General features: G+C 32.1%; 1 protein-coding gene and 2 long non-coding RNA genes across 7 annotated transcripts in view; 1 reads left to right on the top strand and 2 right to left on the bottom strand.

The window, feature by feature from the left end:
• Positions 1-29: 29 nt before the first annotated feature.
• The window catches only part of Ac76E (Adenylyl cyclase 76E), an 87,098-nt gene continuing 69,547 nt past the window's right edge, over positions 30-17,580 (bottom strand). For 2 of the 3 annotated variants that reach the window (XM_015977579.2, XM_015977581.2), the window contains 8 exons: positions 3,923-4,057; positions 3,710-3,864; positions 3,489-3,660; positions 3,145-3,357; positions 2,986-3,090; positions 2,653-2,664; positions 2,462-2,579; positions 30-740 (listed from right to left, as the gene is read on the bottom strand). In XM_015977579.2, the coding sequence (XP_015833065.2) occupies positions 487-740; positions 2,462-2,579; positions 2,653-2,664; positions 2,986-3,090; positions 3,145-3,357; positions 3,489-3,660; positions 3,710-3,864; positions 3,923-4,057 (1,164 nt within the window). In that variant the 3' untranslated portion in view covers positions 30-486. The remainder of the gene's footprint in view (positions 741-2,461; positions 2,580-2,652; positions 2,665-2,985; positions 3,091-3,144; positions 3,358-3,488; positions 3,661-3,709; positions 3,865-3,922; positions 4,058-17,580) is intronic. The other variant, XM_015977580.2, reaches the window with a different exon arrangement.
• LOC135267936 (uncharacterized) lies at positions 5,930-8,501 on the bottom strand. Of its 3 annotated transcripts, none has more exons than XR_010336353.1 (5): positions 8,487-8,501; positions 6,839-8,346; positions 6,713-6,771; positions 6,161-6,659; positions 5,930-6,108 (listed from the first exon to the last, which is right to left on the bottom strand). It is a non-coding gene; the product is annotated as an uncharacterized LOC135267936 (long non-coding RNA). The 3 variants fall into 3 exon arrangements; XR_010336354.1 differs by having other exon boundaries at positions 6,713-6,983; positions 7,050-8,346; XR_010336352.1 differs by having other exon boundaries at positions 6,713-8,346.
• On the top strand, positions 11,514-17,412 carry LOC135267939 (uncharacterized). Its single transcript, XR_010336358.1, has 2 exons — positions 11,514-16,895; positions 16,952-17,412. It is a non-coding gene; the product is annotated as an uncharacterized LOC135267939 (long non-coding RNA).

Raw genomic sequence — 17,580 nt, 5'->3', positions numbered from 1 at the left:
CTTTTTTTTCCCACCCAGAAACGACCACGAAAATAAAACAAGATTTATTCCAAACGTAAACTAGTCGCACATTTATCTTCACATCAAAATTACAAATATACGTTAAAAATGTCATACTGTTACAAAAATAAACCGGGGAGAGGATTGTCGACGGGGTCTAACACATTTACCTAATCACATTTAGAATGCCGAAAATGATTAAGTTTAGGAGCCATCGAGTCTAACCACCTAATGGTGTTTCAAACTTTCACCTAAAAGCAACACCTACTATTTACATTATAAATATTCAGTCAGGTACATAAAAATTTCCGAAACCGAAGCGGCTCAGCCGCTCCACTACAACACATTAAGTAATAAATTAACTATCAATGTAGTGCCGTTGCTCGTGATTACGGGATCGTGAGTATTAGCTGAGAGTTCCCATAATCACCCAAAACATCCTCAGTCTCATTAGTACGTGGAATTGGTGGTTGGATCACAACCGGGTCACTTGTCGTCGAAGGGCGTTTTGACAAAGTAAGTCGTTAAGTTGCCCTTTCCTTTGACGTAAGTGACGCCTCTGCACTCGCACTGGTATCCCGCATTCATCAAAATTTTGGCCGTCTCTTCGGTCACCTGGATCTTGCCCATGATGCCGCAGGAGTCCATGCGAGAGGCGACGTTCACTGTGTTGCCCCAAATGTCGTACTGGGGCTTCTGCGCCCCCACAACACCCGCAATCACCGGCCCGTGATTCAAACCTAAAAATATTTCATCTAATTAAACGTATTTTTGTTTAATAAAAATAATAAATGCACAGTAAATACGAACAAAACTGGACAGTGTAAAAACTTTTTATTAAGTAATTTTATTTTCAAGTACAAATAATTAATTAATTATATTAATATACAGATTGCACCTACACTGTCAAAGATATTGAAATAAATCAAATGGGAAATCAAAGTGCACGTTCTAAAATTATTTTGCTTTATACAGGGTGTTTCAGTTTTACAGTGCAGCCTTTAACATAGTTTTTTAAATGGCATCCCCTGTATATTTGTACATATTTAAATTTGCACTTTTTAGGCTTTATAAATCAGTTTAGTTTTTGCAATTTACTTTAACCGTTCAGAAGTTAATTAATTTTTTCTACAATTTTTTGCGTTTGCAGGCACATAATTAAAAAATCGCAGTGCGCTTGGTTTTTGGGATATCAAGTTGGGACTTTGTCCGTACCTAAACAAATGTCTGAGGTATCTTTTGGTGACAAGACCGTACATTTGCTTTGTAGCATCACCTTGCTGTGACACATTCATTTTGGTAAATTTTGAAGGACCATAACTTAATTTTTTTAAATAGCACCCCTTGTATTTTATTACTAAGTATTATTCAGTGTCTCATTTTACATCATTTTTCCTAGAAATTTTTTTTCACAAAGTTGATAGTTAAGGAGAAAATCGGTTTTTCTGAAAAATGCACACAAAATCTCTTGGATACTAATGTAGCGTGCTATGGAAAACAATACATTCTGACATACTAATGTCAAAATGGCATTTATAATACGTCACGTTTTGATTTTCTTGTGAAAATGAATTTTTCACGTAAAATGCATACCAAAAAATCTTATCGAAACATAAATTTTAATAAAATTTTGACATGAAATTATTAAATAAAAATGACAGAAATTTACAATAAATAAATAATGAAATAAAAAAACGAGGTATAACAAATCAACAGCAATAATATATTAATTAATTAATTAATAATTAATTGCAATTAGAAAACTGTTTAAAATAACGGCTTTCTCAAGTAATAAAGTAATAAAGTAATTTTAAGTGCATTTTTCAAAATAGCCGAGTTATCTTCTAAACTATCAACTTTTGAAAAAAAAAAGATGTAAAATGAGATTCTGAATAATACTCAGTAATAAAATACAGAGGGTGCTATTTGAAAAAATCAAGTTATGGTCCTTCAAAGCTTACCAAAATGAATCTGTCACAGAATGGTAATGCTATAATGGAAATGGACAGTCTTGTCACCGAAAAATACCCCCGACAGTTGTTTACACACAGACAAAATCCCAACTCAATATCTCAAAAACCAAGCGCACTGCGATTTTTTAATAATGTGCCTGCAGACGCACAAAATTGTAGAATAAAATTAAATAACTTCTGAACGGTTAAAGCAATTTGCAAAAACTAAACTGATTTATAAAGCCTAAAAAAGTGCACATTTAATATGTACAAATATACAGGGGATGCCATTTAAAAAAAAATTAAAGGATGCAGTGTAAAAATGGAACATTCTGTATAGGGCAAAATAATTCTAGAAGTATATGAAAATGTGTCTTCCTTTTTTAGTTAGGGGTGATTTATTTTTATCATTTTTACTGTGCAAATTAAAATAAGATACTTATTTAATTTTTTACTGTGCACAAATTAATGAAATACCGATACCCATAGTTTTCGTTTCGGAAACGTACCAACTCTCAGTTTGAATCTTTGGAACGCGTCTCGGTTAATTTGATCAAGGCTCGTCATCAGCGACACAGCAAAATCCACCAGAGCGATAATAATGTGCTCTTCCTTCCGACTTGCCTCCTGAAATTGATTGGCCAGTTAAATTTGTTTACGGTAATTCAATGTGCCGAACATTCACGTCCACTTTATTTACCTTGAGGACATCCTACAGGCAATTTTGTACGTTTTGGAAAGAATGACACTCTTTTACAAGAAAATTTTGATCAATTGATTGTGTCTAAAAGCCGCAAATTATAGCAAAAACGAGCAGAGGCGGATGGTTTATTAAACACAACAGCTCGGCCACTTGTAAACACATAAAATACATTATTGTAATCTGCGACCGTAAATTTCATTCATTGATCATCACTTTTATGGGGCGTAAAAATTGTTACAAAGTGGTCAACCAGCCGGCTCTGTTTGAGTCGACAAATAAAAATTTTGCTAAAAGCTTCAGCCATAAGCGAAAGACGGGTTGGGTACCAACCTTGCTGTTTTCTTCGGCTCCAGGTCGGAGGCCCGAGGCCAACATGTAAGTACTCCCTATTGTTTTAATCTTCTCTATACAACTAAACTTTGGTTTGAGCAAAAGCTGAAACACGGTTAACGAATTTGCTAATAAATCCTAGTTTTGTTGCTTAATTACTTTGTCAAACTCGCAAATGATCTCGTTGAGCAACCGGAGACATTCCAGTCCTTGTTTATTGACGTCACTTTCATCGTAAAATTCTTTGTAGTTGGGTATTGAAGCGAACATTACGGCTATACACGAGTACCGCTCGTGGTACAGCTCTTGGGTGTCTCTGGAGGCCAAGAAGTGCTCGGCCACATGGGCGGGTAAGATGTTTTCCAAGAGAATCTAACAATGTTAATAGTACATACAAACTAAATAATTGTACCTAGTTAACTTTGAAATTGGTTTACATGTAACAAAAACTGTGCTCATAGACGACTAGATGAGAATCATTTAAAAACACATTGTATATTTACTTTGTTGATTCCTCGCATTGTTTCCACTTCTTCTTGCTCCACCTTGAGCTTGGCTTTCCACAAATAATCGGTCCGTGAAGTGAACTCGATTTGTCGGTCCAGAATGTGGAAAAATATCACGACGATTGCGAGGACCAGGGCGGATTTTAATTCGAACGGTATTGCGAAAAACCTGCCGAAAGCTCATTATTGTAGTGCCTGGATGAGGGCGACTAACTGACTTATCATTATGGTAGTCCCTAAAGAAGTCCAAATAGCTGTAAACGAAGATATGCAATATCACAGAGGCGACCATGAGTCCCAGCTTCAGGATGAAGCCCATCCTTAAAAACACAGAGATCGCAGCTAAAGCCAATGCCGAGCTGTACAAATAGGTCTGGAATGAAAATTTCCAGGCAATGTTTGACAACAAACTCGGGATCGATACTAATTACCGGTTCCATCGAGTAAATCTCCGCATCAAATTCGTTTATCAGAGCGCTTAAAGTTCGGTTGTCTATGACGGATCCATTTTTTTCCGCCTGGAGTTCTCTCATAGTCGCCGGTAGCGGCTCCGGGTTATAATCCACCTTGAATAAATGATAATTGGATTCGCGTGGAATACCAGGGCTATACCGGCTGGTATATTTCAGGAATTATTTAATTATAATATATCTATTATTGTTGACAAGTCAAAGTTTAGATTTTATGGATTTTGGAAAACTTTTTTCAGGTTTTCAGATCCAAATCTTCGGGCTTTTAATTTAATTGTGTCCGACTGTTTAAAAAAAATTAAATAAAATTAAAAAATTGAGCCAAAAATCTTAAATCCCGGTTTTTAAGATAACGAGTTTTTTATTTTTTTTTGGTTTTGGCGTGGGTTTATTTAATTTTAAACTTTTAACTTCTCATTAAGTTTCAGTTCGAATTGTGATACTCGTACCTAGAAGTTTTTATTTTTTTATGAAGTTTCTTCGAGAATTTGCTTTTTTCATAGAAATGTTCGGTTTTTTAAGTTTGGTTCAGGTTTATTTAAGGTTTTTAGAGGGGTTTTTTGAAGGATTTTAAGTTTTGCGGTTTAAATAAGTTTTTTTAGGTTTTTACTCGGATTTATCCTTCGAATGCATCGGGTTATAAGATTGAGTTTTGTAGCTAAAACCTCGCTGATAAATGGACTTTATCAATAATTTTTTTGGAAATTTTATTGTATTCTTCTTAACCACCTTTTTCCAACTCAGCAACAATAAGTTTAACTCAAATTTGAGAAAAATGCACACTTTTTTGTATGATTTTGGCTTGGCTTTTCTTCTAATAATAATAATAATAATAATAATAATAATCATAATAATAATAATAATAATCTTTATTGTCCAACGAGATAATCAGTTACAGGGCAAAAATAAATGTTGTAATGTTACAAAAAAAAAGAAATTAGAAATGCAGCTTATTTTTTTGAATTTCTAAAATTAAGCTCGGGTTTTCAATTTTTCGGTAAATTGGTTGTCATAATTAAAGGTGTTTTTCCTCAATATTCTAGTTATAATCTAATCATATTTCTTTTACGATAATTTTCGGAAATCTGATGATTTTTTTTTAAGTCTAATTTGTTTATCTTGACTTTCGCGGATTTTCGGCTTATTTCTTACTTTTTTTTATTTTATTTTTACGATAAAAGTAGATAGAGATAGCCGGTTCAAAAACCACCTCCACCTCCCTCTACTGCGCATGTGTGAAAATTGTGTCAGTCAGCCGCAGACGCAAGCGCGTAATCGCAGCTCGCTGGCCTGCGACCAGCTGGTCAGCCGGCCTGCGGCCGACTGACGCCATTTGTGATGATGCAAATATATTTATGTAGTATAATAATAATAATAATAATAATAATCGTCGCCATCTTGGAAGTTTGAAAGTCGGCGGCGGTCATTTTTGTTTAATGGTAAATTGGCGCCAAATTTAAATTATTTCAAAATTAATATTTGAAATTAGTCGGCCATGTTTGTTTGTTAAAAAAAATGGCGCCAAAATTTTAATTTATTTAAAAATTAATATTGGGTGTAATGTTGGTAGCGCCGATGTCGTCACAAATTCCGCCTAAATTCTCACGTTAGATGGCGCCACGGTCTGCAAACTTTTCGCTAGATGGCGCTGCCGTCAGCGCAGCCGTCAATCAAAGATGGCGCTGGCCTCCATTTTTTTTTTTAAACACACCCCCCGCCCGTTTGCGAATATGCAACCAAGAAAACAAGTAGTAGTAGTAGTAGTAGCTTTTTGGGGTTGTGAAATTTTTGGTTTTTGGGGTTGTGAAATTTTGAATATATGATTTTTGAAATGTGCAATTGTGAATACATGAAGTATATATACAATACATGCTGTATTGAGTTAAGCAAAATATCAGAAAATCATCGCGCTTGTCACTAATAACTAATAAAGGAAAGTCATTATTTTATCGATAAGGAAAAAAAACCTAGTATATGTAGTTTTTTATTTTTGTAATGTTGTTTGCCTAACTTGTCTGTTGCGCACCAAGTTTATTTTGTTATTTGTTTAAAATATAATGCAAAAAAAGTTGTTGTTGTTGTTGTTCCTTCCATGGGGAGTCGAACCTCAGGTAGGTAGAGTGGATAGTGCTGTCTATTTTGGAAACCTGAAAAAAATCATAAATTAGTTTTTTAAATAGAGGTGAACATGACACTTACCAAAAAATTTTACATTAATCTTCGTGAACAATACGTTCGAAATTAAAAATGTGGGCATCATGTTCCTGATTTCCATTAGCTTGCTTACGTCCCATATAAATCAAATAAGATCCGAGTCCTTCCATTAGTGTCGTAATTATGGTATCATTCATAACTGCTGTTAGTCGTTTAGGTAAAAAAACTTTACCGACGTTGTCCAGATATGCTACCATCATAACCCCATGTTGTGTGTTTGCCTTGGTTAAATTGATGATTTTATATTTCTTGTTCACTTCCAAATCGTTGGCACTGACATATGTATCAGTATATTCACAGGCAGCAATTTTATTCAGATTTAATAGTTGATCAGCCATTACAGAATCCTTTGAAATTTAAATGCAAAAATACACAGCGGAGCACATACAACTTCTCACAAAGATAGTTTTAATAAAACTGGTGAAATGTGTAAAAAACGGAACTTTTATAATCAATTTTTGCGGTTAACAGATAACACGCTTTCCTAAAAAATAAAAATGAAATAAAATATGATTTAATACTAATTTTGTGGTTTACCTTATCGTAGGAATTTTGTGACGCACTTTTTGTTTGATAAAAATTTGATAAAAATTTTCCTAAAAAATTAAACACATTTTTAGCAATCAAATGTGGTAAACAAATTTAAAAAATTAAAGAATTTACCAAAAAAAGATTATTTATGTTGGTTTTAGAGAAGAATTCAGTAGTCTGAATCGGAAGAATTTGTGGATGAAGAACTTGTGCCGAAGTCAATATTTTCGATAAACTTACGATGCGTCTTTTTGGCACAACTTTTGTAGGTCTGAAGCTGAAATTAGATGTTTAAATTAGATGTTTAGAAAGAACGTTTTATTAAGTTGTAATATAAACTTACTGTAAACAAACACTGATGAATACACCAACTACACCAACTATCTTCTTCACGAGTATAATCTGTTAAATTTTCAACCAGGACTGCATTGTGTGTAATAATCTTTTTAAAAGATAATTTTTTCAATTGAATTAAGATGGGTTCTCGCGGACAATTAATGTTAAATATAGATAAAGTTTTAGGTCCCGCTTGTATGACACTCTTAGTAAACTCATCATATTCAAAGTAATTATTTTCATTAAAAAAGTACAGCTTTCCGTTTAAATATCTAAATGTCCTTGTTATTTTATTAGGAACACCTTCAAATAATTCGTTTGTTAAACCAGGAACATTATATCCAGAGATGCAACTAGATAATGTAATATATGTATTATCTCTGAGAAAAAGATAAATACCACCTGAGTAAGTTGTTATCGCTGCCGAAATTGGACTTGATATTTTAAATTCTTCGCTTATAGATTTCGGATAATTAGTTTTAAATCTAAAAGTAGATAATGAAAAAAATATAAACTTCAGCTTTTACAATAATTACTATATCATCTGTTGAGGGTTTATGATAAATTGTTGTAAATTCTTCAAAATCTTTTGGTAAAAAATGTTAACCGCCCAGTAATTAATTAAGGTTTTGGATATGAATTTTTACCTATTTCAATTAAACAAATCCACTTTTTTTATAAAAGATGTATAAATGTGTTTTAACTATTAGAAATGTATATATTGTTTGTAAACTATTGGATATAAATTTTTTGGGGAAAATGATTGTAACGATAAATTAATAATCAAATACAACTGGATATTTATAAAATTTTTGATTCATAAATTTACAAGAAAAAAACGTTAGACAGGAAATAAGATCACAAAAATAATCAGAATGAATATTATTTTTTATTATACATAAAACAAACTACATACTTAAACTAAAAAAGTCATACACCTAAATAAATTTTTAATTGCAGTTTTTAAGCCAAACCTAACGCTATGAACATCATAAAAAACGCTATGAACATCATAAAACGATCCAACATGTATGAGGTTTAATGTACCCATACCCAAATGTCAATTATACCCCGCTCCTCATCGGTGTCTATCGCGGCGGTCAAGCGCCCCACGGTAAAAATATCAAAATAACCTCCAAGGGATGGGGGCGGTTCCAGTCGCAGATAGATGTTAATAAGGGAAACCCACTCGAAGGTGCCCGCGGGAATTTGGGTGAGGAGGTGGTCCACCTCCTCTTCGGTTAACCCAGCGTGGTTAACAACCAAATCTGGGTTATAGTCCCCATAGTAACCTGCGGGATGTTCTGTAACAAAAGAAAGAGAAATTTAATAAATAGATTACATTAATTTATTAAGACTGATGATGAAGTGTTGTAATTAAATTTCAAACAATTGATTCGGAAAAAATTTAAAATAAAATAATGTAAAAATTATTTCTACTTACTAGACATGATGGTTGTGTTGACTGTTGATATTTCAATAAAAATTATTTCACACACTAAAAGTTGATCCCTTTATACTTTTTGTAATCTTAACTAGAGTGGAGAGGGCAGGTTAATGAAGTAGGAGAAGGAAACGAGATTAAAACTTTAAACGTTTATTTCGGTAAATTCTGAATTACATAATTATAAATAAACCGTACATTATTAAGACTACAGATACATATTTTAGTTTTTAAGTAATGATGCATACATAACGGAAGTTGTGGTTGCAATTTTGGACAAGAGTTTGCTTCCTCCAAATTGATGATCCTAGGGTAAAAGTCCTTTGAATCGAAAAATTGTCTTAAAAAATCCTCTTTAACGCTTCCTTTTACGTAAATAATATCGATAACATCATCGATAATATTTTCTTCTAGTATGTTATAAATATTTTCATAGTCGATATTTCCACTGTTGTAACGTAATAGATGATGATTTAATTCTAAATATTTCACTTGTTTTTTTACATCTGCACTTAGTTGACGAAACGGCACCGGTGATTTAAACAAATAGTGACCAGTTCGATGTCCATCAAATATTGTTAATTCTTTAACGATGAATTCAGGTATATAAAATCCTTGAACATCAATCACTACTACCTTCATGTTGAACACTTAAATCTAGACTGAAAAATTTGTTCACGATGAGCAGAATTTAAGATCTCCTTTAAAATATTTTTCATTTGATTAATTCTAAACTTAAACCTTTCTCTGTCTGCAGCGCATTGTATCCAATAGTTTCCTTTTCTAGCATCTTGATAAGCATATGACCAAACTATTAGATTATGTACTTCCGGAGCACTATCACTTATAGTAACACTTTTTTTCATCCTTATATCAGTTGTCTAATTATTCCTGTTAACGGATAGTACTGCATTATTCTATCATGAATGATAATACAATAAGCTCTTGTATCGGCTGGGAAATTATTATCGCTTTCAAATTCTAAGCTGATATCAATGGTGGAACTTCGAATTGCTTCGTTTTGCTTGGAACAGTCTAATACAAATATCGGTCTTTTTGTATAATCTGTATAGCTTAATATAGGTTCAGCACGATCTTTTCCATTAAATTCCTTATAAAAATCAACGTAAGCTTGATATGCTTCTAAATATTTATTTTTAGCAAATTGTAGTTTCCATGTTTCATATGGATAAACATTTGAATTCAACCATAAACGTACGCTTCTTACATCACAATGATCAAATAGAGTAACATCAGACTTTGGATTATTTTTTCGGTTTGTTTGAAAGCAAACGATAATAAATCTTGGTCTTTCTAATTGAGTAGATGTTTTAACTCTCCAGATGTCGTTATTAGTTTGTCGAACTGATGGAAGTTCATGAATTTCCCATTTTCTGAACGGTAACGATATAACACGATCTTTGTTGATCCCTTCTAATATAGTTAATTTAATTTCATCATTTGGGTAAACATGTTTTGCTTTTAATTCAATATTGTTAATCTTAAGTGTCGCTTTTCTCGTTCCGGTAGAAATGAAACAATTAGCATCGTTACGACTTCGTATTAATCGAAGTTTTTGATGACCGCTAACTATCCGATGATAATCAAATGGTAAATTTAACAGATAAGATAAAGGGATTCTAAATGAAAACGTATTATCAGTTTCATTAAATGTCTTCAGTTGTTGACTTTCTTGATCATTCCATCCAGCGAGAGTTAATGCTCTTACTTCATCTTTGCCATAACATAGAAAAGTTTTGATTGTAGATACTGTTCCGACTTCACGTACACTATCTAACTCAACATTATTCAATTCATAGCTTACATTCTCAAATAAATATGCTGCTGCATTATTAGTCAAGGTTACATTTCCACCGCCAGTTTCCGGTACCGGATCTGGTATGAACTCACCGTCCACTTGTATAAATGATTCAAAGAGAGAAATCCAAATATCTCTCTGATTAATTATAATTTCGATTTCATCATTGTTATCGAAAGATCTTACTTGCGGACTATATGTATGTTCTTCCTCTTTACTTATGCTGTCGTCTATTTCCGGTGAACTGTAAACCTGAAGTTTGCTGGCGGACATTATATCCTAACGATTTAAGAATCTGCACGCTCTGATGTGATAATGTCGACTGATGACAAGATACTGACTGATAATTTGATGGATTGTATGATTTTTTATATTGATTTTGAAACACTAAACCCATGTTTATGCTTCTTTTTTCAGAGCAAGACGAATATTGATTGTTTGACCGTTAAAATCTATAGGACAATGGTCTTGATCAACAATATCAATAGTTAGGTTAGGTATATTGGATCTATTAATGATAGGTAAATAAATAGGATTTAATGGTTCCACAAAAATCTGTTCGGCTGGACTAACACTTAAAGCAGTTTCATAAAGAGTATGAGATTCTTTGTTTTTGTAGAAAGAACCTCTTACAATATTACACTCGATACGTATTGTATTAACCTTAATTATGTTAACAGGTAAATCACTTTCATGTAATTGTCTTGCTTTAAGTTTCCTTTTAGAAAAACCTAACAATTTACCAATACTATCTTCGTGAGCGAAATTAATGTCGTAAATACTAAATATCTCACACTTTAATGTGTTTTCGTTAGCCTTCAATGAAAATGTATTCTGTTTTTGAGCATCAGTTGCAGATCGTCCACTAAGAATAATTTGTATATATTTTTCTATAGCAGCTATTTCATAAGCACCTTTCGGAAATGTTATCACTTTTTCTTCAGTAGTGTTCGGAGCAAAATAATAAAATTTATTTGTACCCTCTTCTATATTTGGTATATTATTGTTAGTATAAAAACCGATTAAAGCTATAGAATAATTCGAATTTTCTTCAAGGTCAATGGGTGGCTCATAGTGTTCAGACAGCGTACTTTCAACACCTGTTAGGGAGAATGTCTTATACATGACTGAATAAAATACATGATTATCTCATCTTTTATTATGTAAAAACATCAAACATAAATGTCCGCAATTATATGATAAAAATTGATAACGATCATGATTAAAGTAAATATTACAATTTCCTAAGTATCGTACTAATTCTAGAGGTGGCTTTAGATTTCCATAACTATCAAAATAATCAACCTGTTTATTTGTTTTTCTATAACAAACCCAATGAGTTCCGGATCCTTTTTTAGAGTCCAAATTAATGATAGCACATTCTGTCTTATCAGGTTTCATATGAATTAATTCATCTCTCATAAAAACGCCTTTAAATTTGGGTAGTTTTAATAATTTAGCATATCTTCTTAAATCATTATCAGTTAGTGCCCTATTAGGCAGTTTTATTGGTAGTTTTTTGGAAATTTACGTAAATACAATCCATAACCTCGTGGTTGCTTTCGAAGATATAAACCACTTCCCGCCTTCCCGATAGCGATATCTTCCAGTACTTTATTATGACGTTTATTCTCATCTAATTTCTGTTTCGCTGCTTTAGCATCATTTACAGCTTTAGTTATAGCAGCAGCACCTCCGCCCATAGCCCCTAAGGCACTAAGTCCTCCAAAAATTAATGGTAACAATGGTAAAAATCCTCCTGTTTTTATAGGTATAATACGAGGAATTTTTATACGCTTACGACCTCCAGATTTTCTAACTGCTATACGAGCAGCTGATAATGCAGATTTTATATTATCATATCCCTTATTTTCTAAATTTGATAAAAGAGCTTTATGAAAAGGTTGTTGTTTTTTCTGTGTCCTCTTTCTAGATTTCTTTGTCTTCCTTTTCGATTTTTTCCTTTGGATTCCCATACCTAATTTCCTTTTGACTTTCATTGCGTTAGTTACAAACCAGGCACTTGCTTTTTCACCAAATGAAGCGTCTTTAGACTTAACACGTGACCATGCACTATCTTCTAAAATTCGATCCGCTTGATGTCTATCTTTTAAATCGTTGGAATTAGCGTAAGCTATATCGTGCGTTTTACAAAAGCTGTCAAGCTTGTTTATTCCAGGATCACCTCGTTCTAACCGTTTCTTAAGTTTTGTACCAGGTCCGCAATATTGATATCCTGGTAAATGTAATTCAAAAGGTAATTTATTGATTGCAGTATTTAATAGTCCTTCCCCTTTGAAAGACAACATTTAACTGAACTTTTTTCCCTATATAAACCTTCTTATAAATGTTTTTAATTTAGTATGAAAATGAAAGTGTTAAAGCAAAAATTACAATTACCTATCATAAATCATGATTATAATAATGTTGATAATAAACATAAAATGTCTCATCGACATGGTACACTTTTACCCGAATCAATACGTTGTATAATTTGTGGACCTTCTGGTGGAGGAAAAACTAACATATTATTGTCTTTATTGTTTGATCCCAACGGATTGAAATTTGAAAACATATATATTTATTGTAAATCATTATATCAACCGAAGTATAAACTGCTTAGTGATGTGCTACAAAAAATTAAAGGAATGGAATATAACCAGTATGAACATAATGAAGACGTGCTAGATCCAAAAGATGCAAAAAATAACTCTATTTTTATATTTGATGATGTCATAATGTGTAATCAAGCTAAGATAAGGGATTACTTTTGCATGGGCCGGCATAAAAATATTGATAGTTTCTATCTCTGTCAAACATATACAAAAATACCGAAACATTTAATTCGAGATAATGCAAATTTATTGGTAATATTAAAACAAGATCTGTTAAATTTAAAACATGTATATGAAGATCATGTTGGTGCTGATATGAAATTCGAACAATTCTGTGAAATATGTCAGGAATGTTGGAAAAACCAATATGGTTTTTTGGTTATATGTAAAGATAATGAATTAAATAAGGGTCGATATAGAAAAGGGTTTGATCATTTTATTCAAGTGTAGAGTGATATCTATTTGAGAACGTTTCCAGACCGGTTAATATCAGTTTCACAGCGGTTAGTATCGGTGCGATATCGGTTAATACCGGTTCCAAAGCGGTTAGTATCGGTTAGATACCGGTTAGAGACCGGTTAATATCGGTCTCAGACCGGTTAGTATCGGTGTGATATTGGTTAATACCGGTTCCAGAGCGGTTATTATCGGATAGAGACCGGTTAATATCGGTTTCAGACCGGTTAATGTCTGTTAAAAAGCAGTTCCTGATCGGTTTGAGATCGGTTAATATCAGTTTGAGACCCGTTATAATAGCAGTCGAATAAGAAGTTATATAAACAATAATTCTGATTTGTTCGGTTAGTTTATAACATTAAGCGGTAATGATGGGTACCAAACCAGATCAAAACCTTAAAAGACATATATTAAAAGCAGCTGATTCAATTCGAAAGAAGTATAAAGCCATAAAGTTAAACAGCAGTGAAGCGGATGAGTCAATTAAAAAGCTTTTTCAGCCTGTTATAAATCCTTTAGAAGAAATTTCAATAAAATTGGAGAAGCAATCTCCACCACCACAGCAACAACAACAAAAACAACACAAAAGACCAAAACATCATATTCAAAAGCAAAGGAAACAATTTCTTAAACTACCAAAAAAAGAAAAGATTAAACAAGAACTTGAACTACCAGTTGAAGAAACATATGAACCTAGTACATCACTGCGACAACCAGAAGAAATATATGAGTCATTACCAGAAATAAAAGAAGAAGATGAAGAAACCAAATCTGACACTATGGATGATTTAATTAATAGCAGACATATTTTAGATGAATTTTTAGAACAATATCCTCCAGTTGCGAGAAATGCAATAGAAGCAGTTTTAGAGAAAACCAGTGATCAGACATTTGGTCCTAGATATAATTCAAAAGAGAATAAACTATTTATGGGTAAACATGAATTAATAATCAGTCAAAATGGTGATTTAATTTTAGATAATGAATCATTTCCTGGTACTCCTGGTTTATACAGACTAATATTTTTTAAAAACCCTGAAGATAAATACACTCAAATTACAAAAGAGGATCGGTCAGCATACAAAAAAATACTTGAAATTTCTAATACACATAGAAAAAATAATGATCCCACAAAACAACTAAAAGGTCATAGAGGTGTAAAATATACTCAAATTGTGCAACCAATGTTTACTTCATTTCCTAAATCTCCGTTTATTGGTGAAGGATTATTCACTAATAAACGTGTAGAATATGTTTACTGGGATGACATAAATGAATTAGTGTCACGTCTAGCATTATTACATGCAGCGACAAAAGCGGGTAACAATTCCCATCTGAATGAAATTTTATCAATAGAAGAAGAATTAAAGGAATGTGGTGTAATATATTAGGCTTAAGTTTTTTTCTGGTTAATCCTCAGTGTTGAAATGCCCATTGATCTATTCGGACGTAAAGTGTTATCAGCATCAAGTGCATTTTTTAAATCTACACCATCACCTTTTGTTTTCACTGCTGATGGTGACCTTGATTTAAAACATCATAGAATCTGTAACATTAATGATCCAACAGAAGACAAAGATTGTGCGAATAAGGTATATATTGATTTAGTAAGTAAACAAATATACCAAAAGATGGAAGGAGTAATAGCTGCTTTAACGGATTTAAATAATAATGTTCATAAAGCAGATGCTATATGGATGGATAAATTTAATCAGTTAAACTTAACCATGAATGTTAAGTACAAAATACTTGATGAAAAAATTGATAATATAATTGCTACAATTCCTCACACGATTGAATCAGAATTGCATAACAAACATTTAAGTATAAATTATGAAATCGATAACAAGTGGAAAAAATTTATGAATAATTCAAATGAGATAACCAGACGAATAAAAAAACTTGAAGAACGCTTTGAAGGAATCGATAGTATTAAGATAAAACCAGAAACCATTTCCAAACGTTCTAAAGCAGGTGATACAGATCAACTTGAAAATGTACCTATATCAAAGAAAAGGAAAGTAACAGATTCATATGAAAATAGTGAAAGATAGAACCCATGCCTCATAATAAAAACAAGTGTCCTCCAGGTCAAATGTCAGATCGTCATGGAAATTGTAGAGAAGTGTACCGTAAATAAGCAATGGTTCGACTAAAGCAAGTTAGTGATGTAAAGCAAAAATTGGTAAACGAGATATTTAAACCTGCACGCAGGAATTTTAAACGAAGACGTACTATAATTAAAGGATTGGATGATTTATGGCAAGTAGATTTAGCAGAAATGCAAAATTTATCTTATCATAATAATGGATTTAAATATATTTTAGTCGTAATCGACTGTTTTTCTAAATTTTTATGGACCAGACCACTGAAATCGAAATCAGCTAATGAGGTTAGCAGAGCTATGGAATCAATACTGAAGAATGAAAAAGAACGAATACCAAAGAATTTACAGTCAGATCAAGGAAAGGAATTTTATAATACCACTTTTCAGGATTTGATGAGACGTTATAATATTAATCACTATAGTACGTACAGCGTTAAAAAAGCAGCAATTGCTGAACGAGTTATACGTACTTTAAAATCCAAAATTTATCGATATTTTACGTTATTTGCGACACATAAATGGATAAATAAATTGCAAGAGATAACCAAAAATTATAATACTACAATACATCGAACAACAGGAAGGAAACCCACAGAGATAAACGCTTCGAATCAAGGAGACATAACAGCATATGATCATCTAAAGATTGTTGATAAAAACAGAAAAAAATTTAAAGTCGGAGATTTCGTAAGAATTAGCAAAGAAAAGATGTTATTTGAAAAAGGATATACACCCAATTGGTCAACGGAAATTTTTAAAATCAGTAAGATTAATCTAACCAATCCTGTAACATTTCTGCTAGAAGATAAAGAAGGTCAACCAATCAAAGGAGCTTTTTATATTTGGGAATTATCAAAAACTCAATATCCTGACGTCTATTTAGTTGAGAAAGTGATTCGACGTAAAGGAACTAAATTATTTGTGAAATGGTTAGGTTTACCAGATAATCAGAATAGTTGGATTGAAATGAAAGATATTACCTAATAAATAAGAAATATATATACGATATAATTATTTAACGTCTAATTTAGTTCCATTTAAGATGGCAACGAGTGTAGAACCTGTTATAAAAAAAGTGCTGCATTTTGAAAAAACCATAAGCGATATTCGATTACTAATGAAACTGGAACTACTGAAATTAGGACCGTGCCAGTTGATGGATATATTTCATAAATTACCGGAAACATATCAACAAGATCATGATATAAAGCTGAATCTACCATGTTTACAACATTATTATAACAGTTTTGACGAAGATCAGTTTGATGGTCCTCCTTCATCAATAAATAATTGTGTTTCGTGTATTTTAGATGATACAGGAAGCCAACAACAACAACAACAACAACAACAACAACAACAACAACCCACTGCGTTTCAAGTGTAATGCCTCTTTTGAACTCATCACTCATCTTGTTTGTTACTCTTATACAAAATGTGTTGTACGTGCAAAAACCGTTAGATGTTGTAGATATGTACATCGTCTTCACTAGTGAAAGTCCTAACAACACAAGATGGTCTCCTCTCTGGAAAAGTTTATTTTTCAACGATGTTGATTACCAATGGAAGAAGATGAATCTGGGTTATTTGAGCAATACTGCAATAGAAATATTTAAATATGAAAATGTTTCTATAGCAAACTCTGTAATATATTTTAAATTAAGACTAGTTTTTACCAATAGTAATTATATTGATACTGACTGGAAGAGACTTATACTTAATGATCATGATGTAGTTTCAATAAAAAATTGTTTTAATCATGTTCCTACCTTTTTAGCAATGTTTGGAATTGTTTGTACATGTTGGATCGTTTTTATGATGTTCATAGCGTTAGGTTTGGCTTAAAAACTGCAATTAAAAATTTATTTAGGTGTATGACTTTGTTAGTTTAAGTATGTAGTTTGTTTTATGTCTAATAAAAAATAATATTCATTCTGATTATTTTTGTTATCATATTTCCTGTCTAACGTTTTTTTCCTTAAAAACGTTAAATTTTTATCAGTTATATTTTGAATTTTTTGAATTTTTACGTAAGGAACCACAATATCCGGTTGCAAAGTTTATGGAATATAAAATCATATCGCATCAATGATTAATTCA

The sequence above is a fragment of the Tribolium castaneum genome, chromosome 1, assembly GCF_031307605.1.
Source record: "Tribolium castaneum strain GA2 chromosome 1, icTriCast1.1, whole genome shotgun sequence".
Classification (NCBI taxonomy): domain Eukaryota; kingdom Metazoa; phylum Arthropoda; class Insecta; order Coleoptera; family Tenebrionidae; genus Tribolium; species Tribolium castaneum.
The sequence above is the reverse complement of the archived record's forward strand: the minus strand, read 5'-3'. Positions and strand labels throughout refer to the sequence as shown.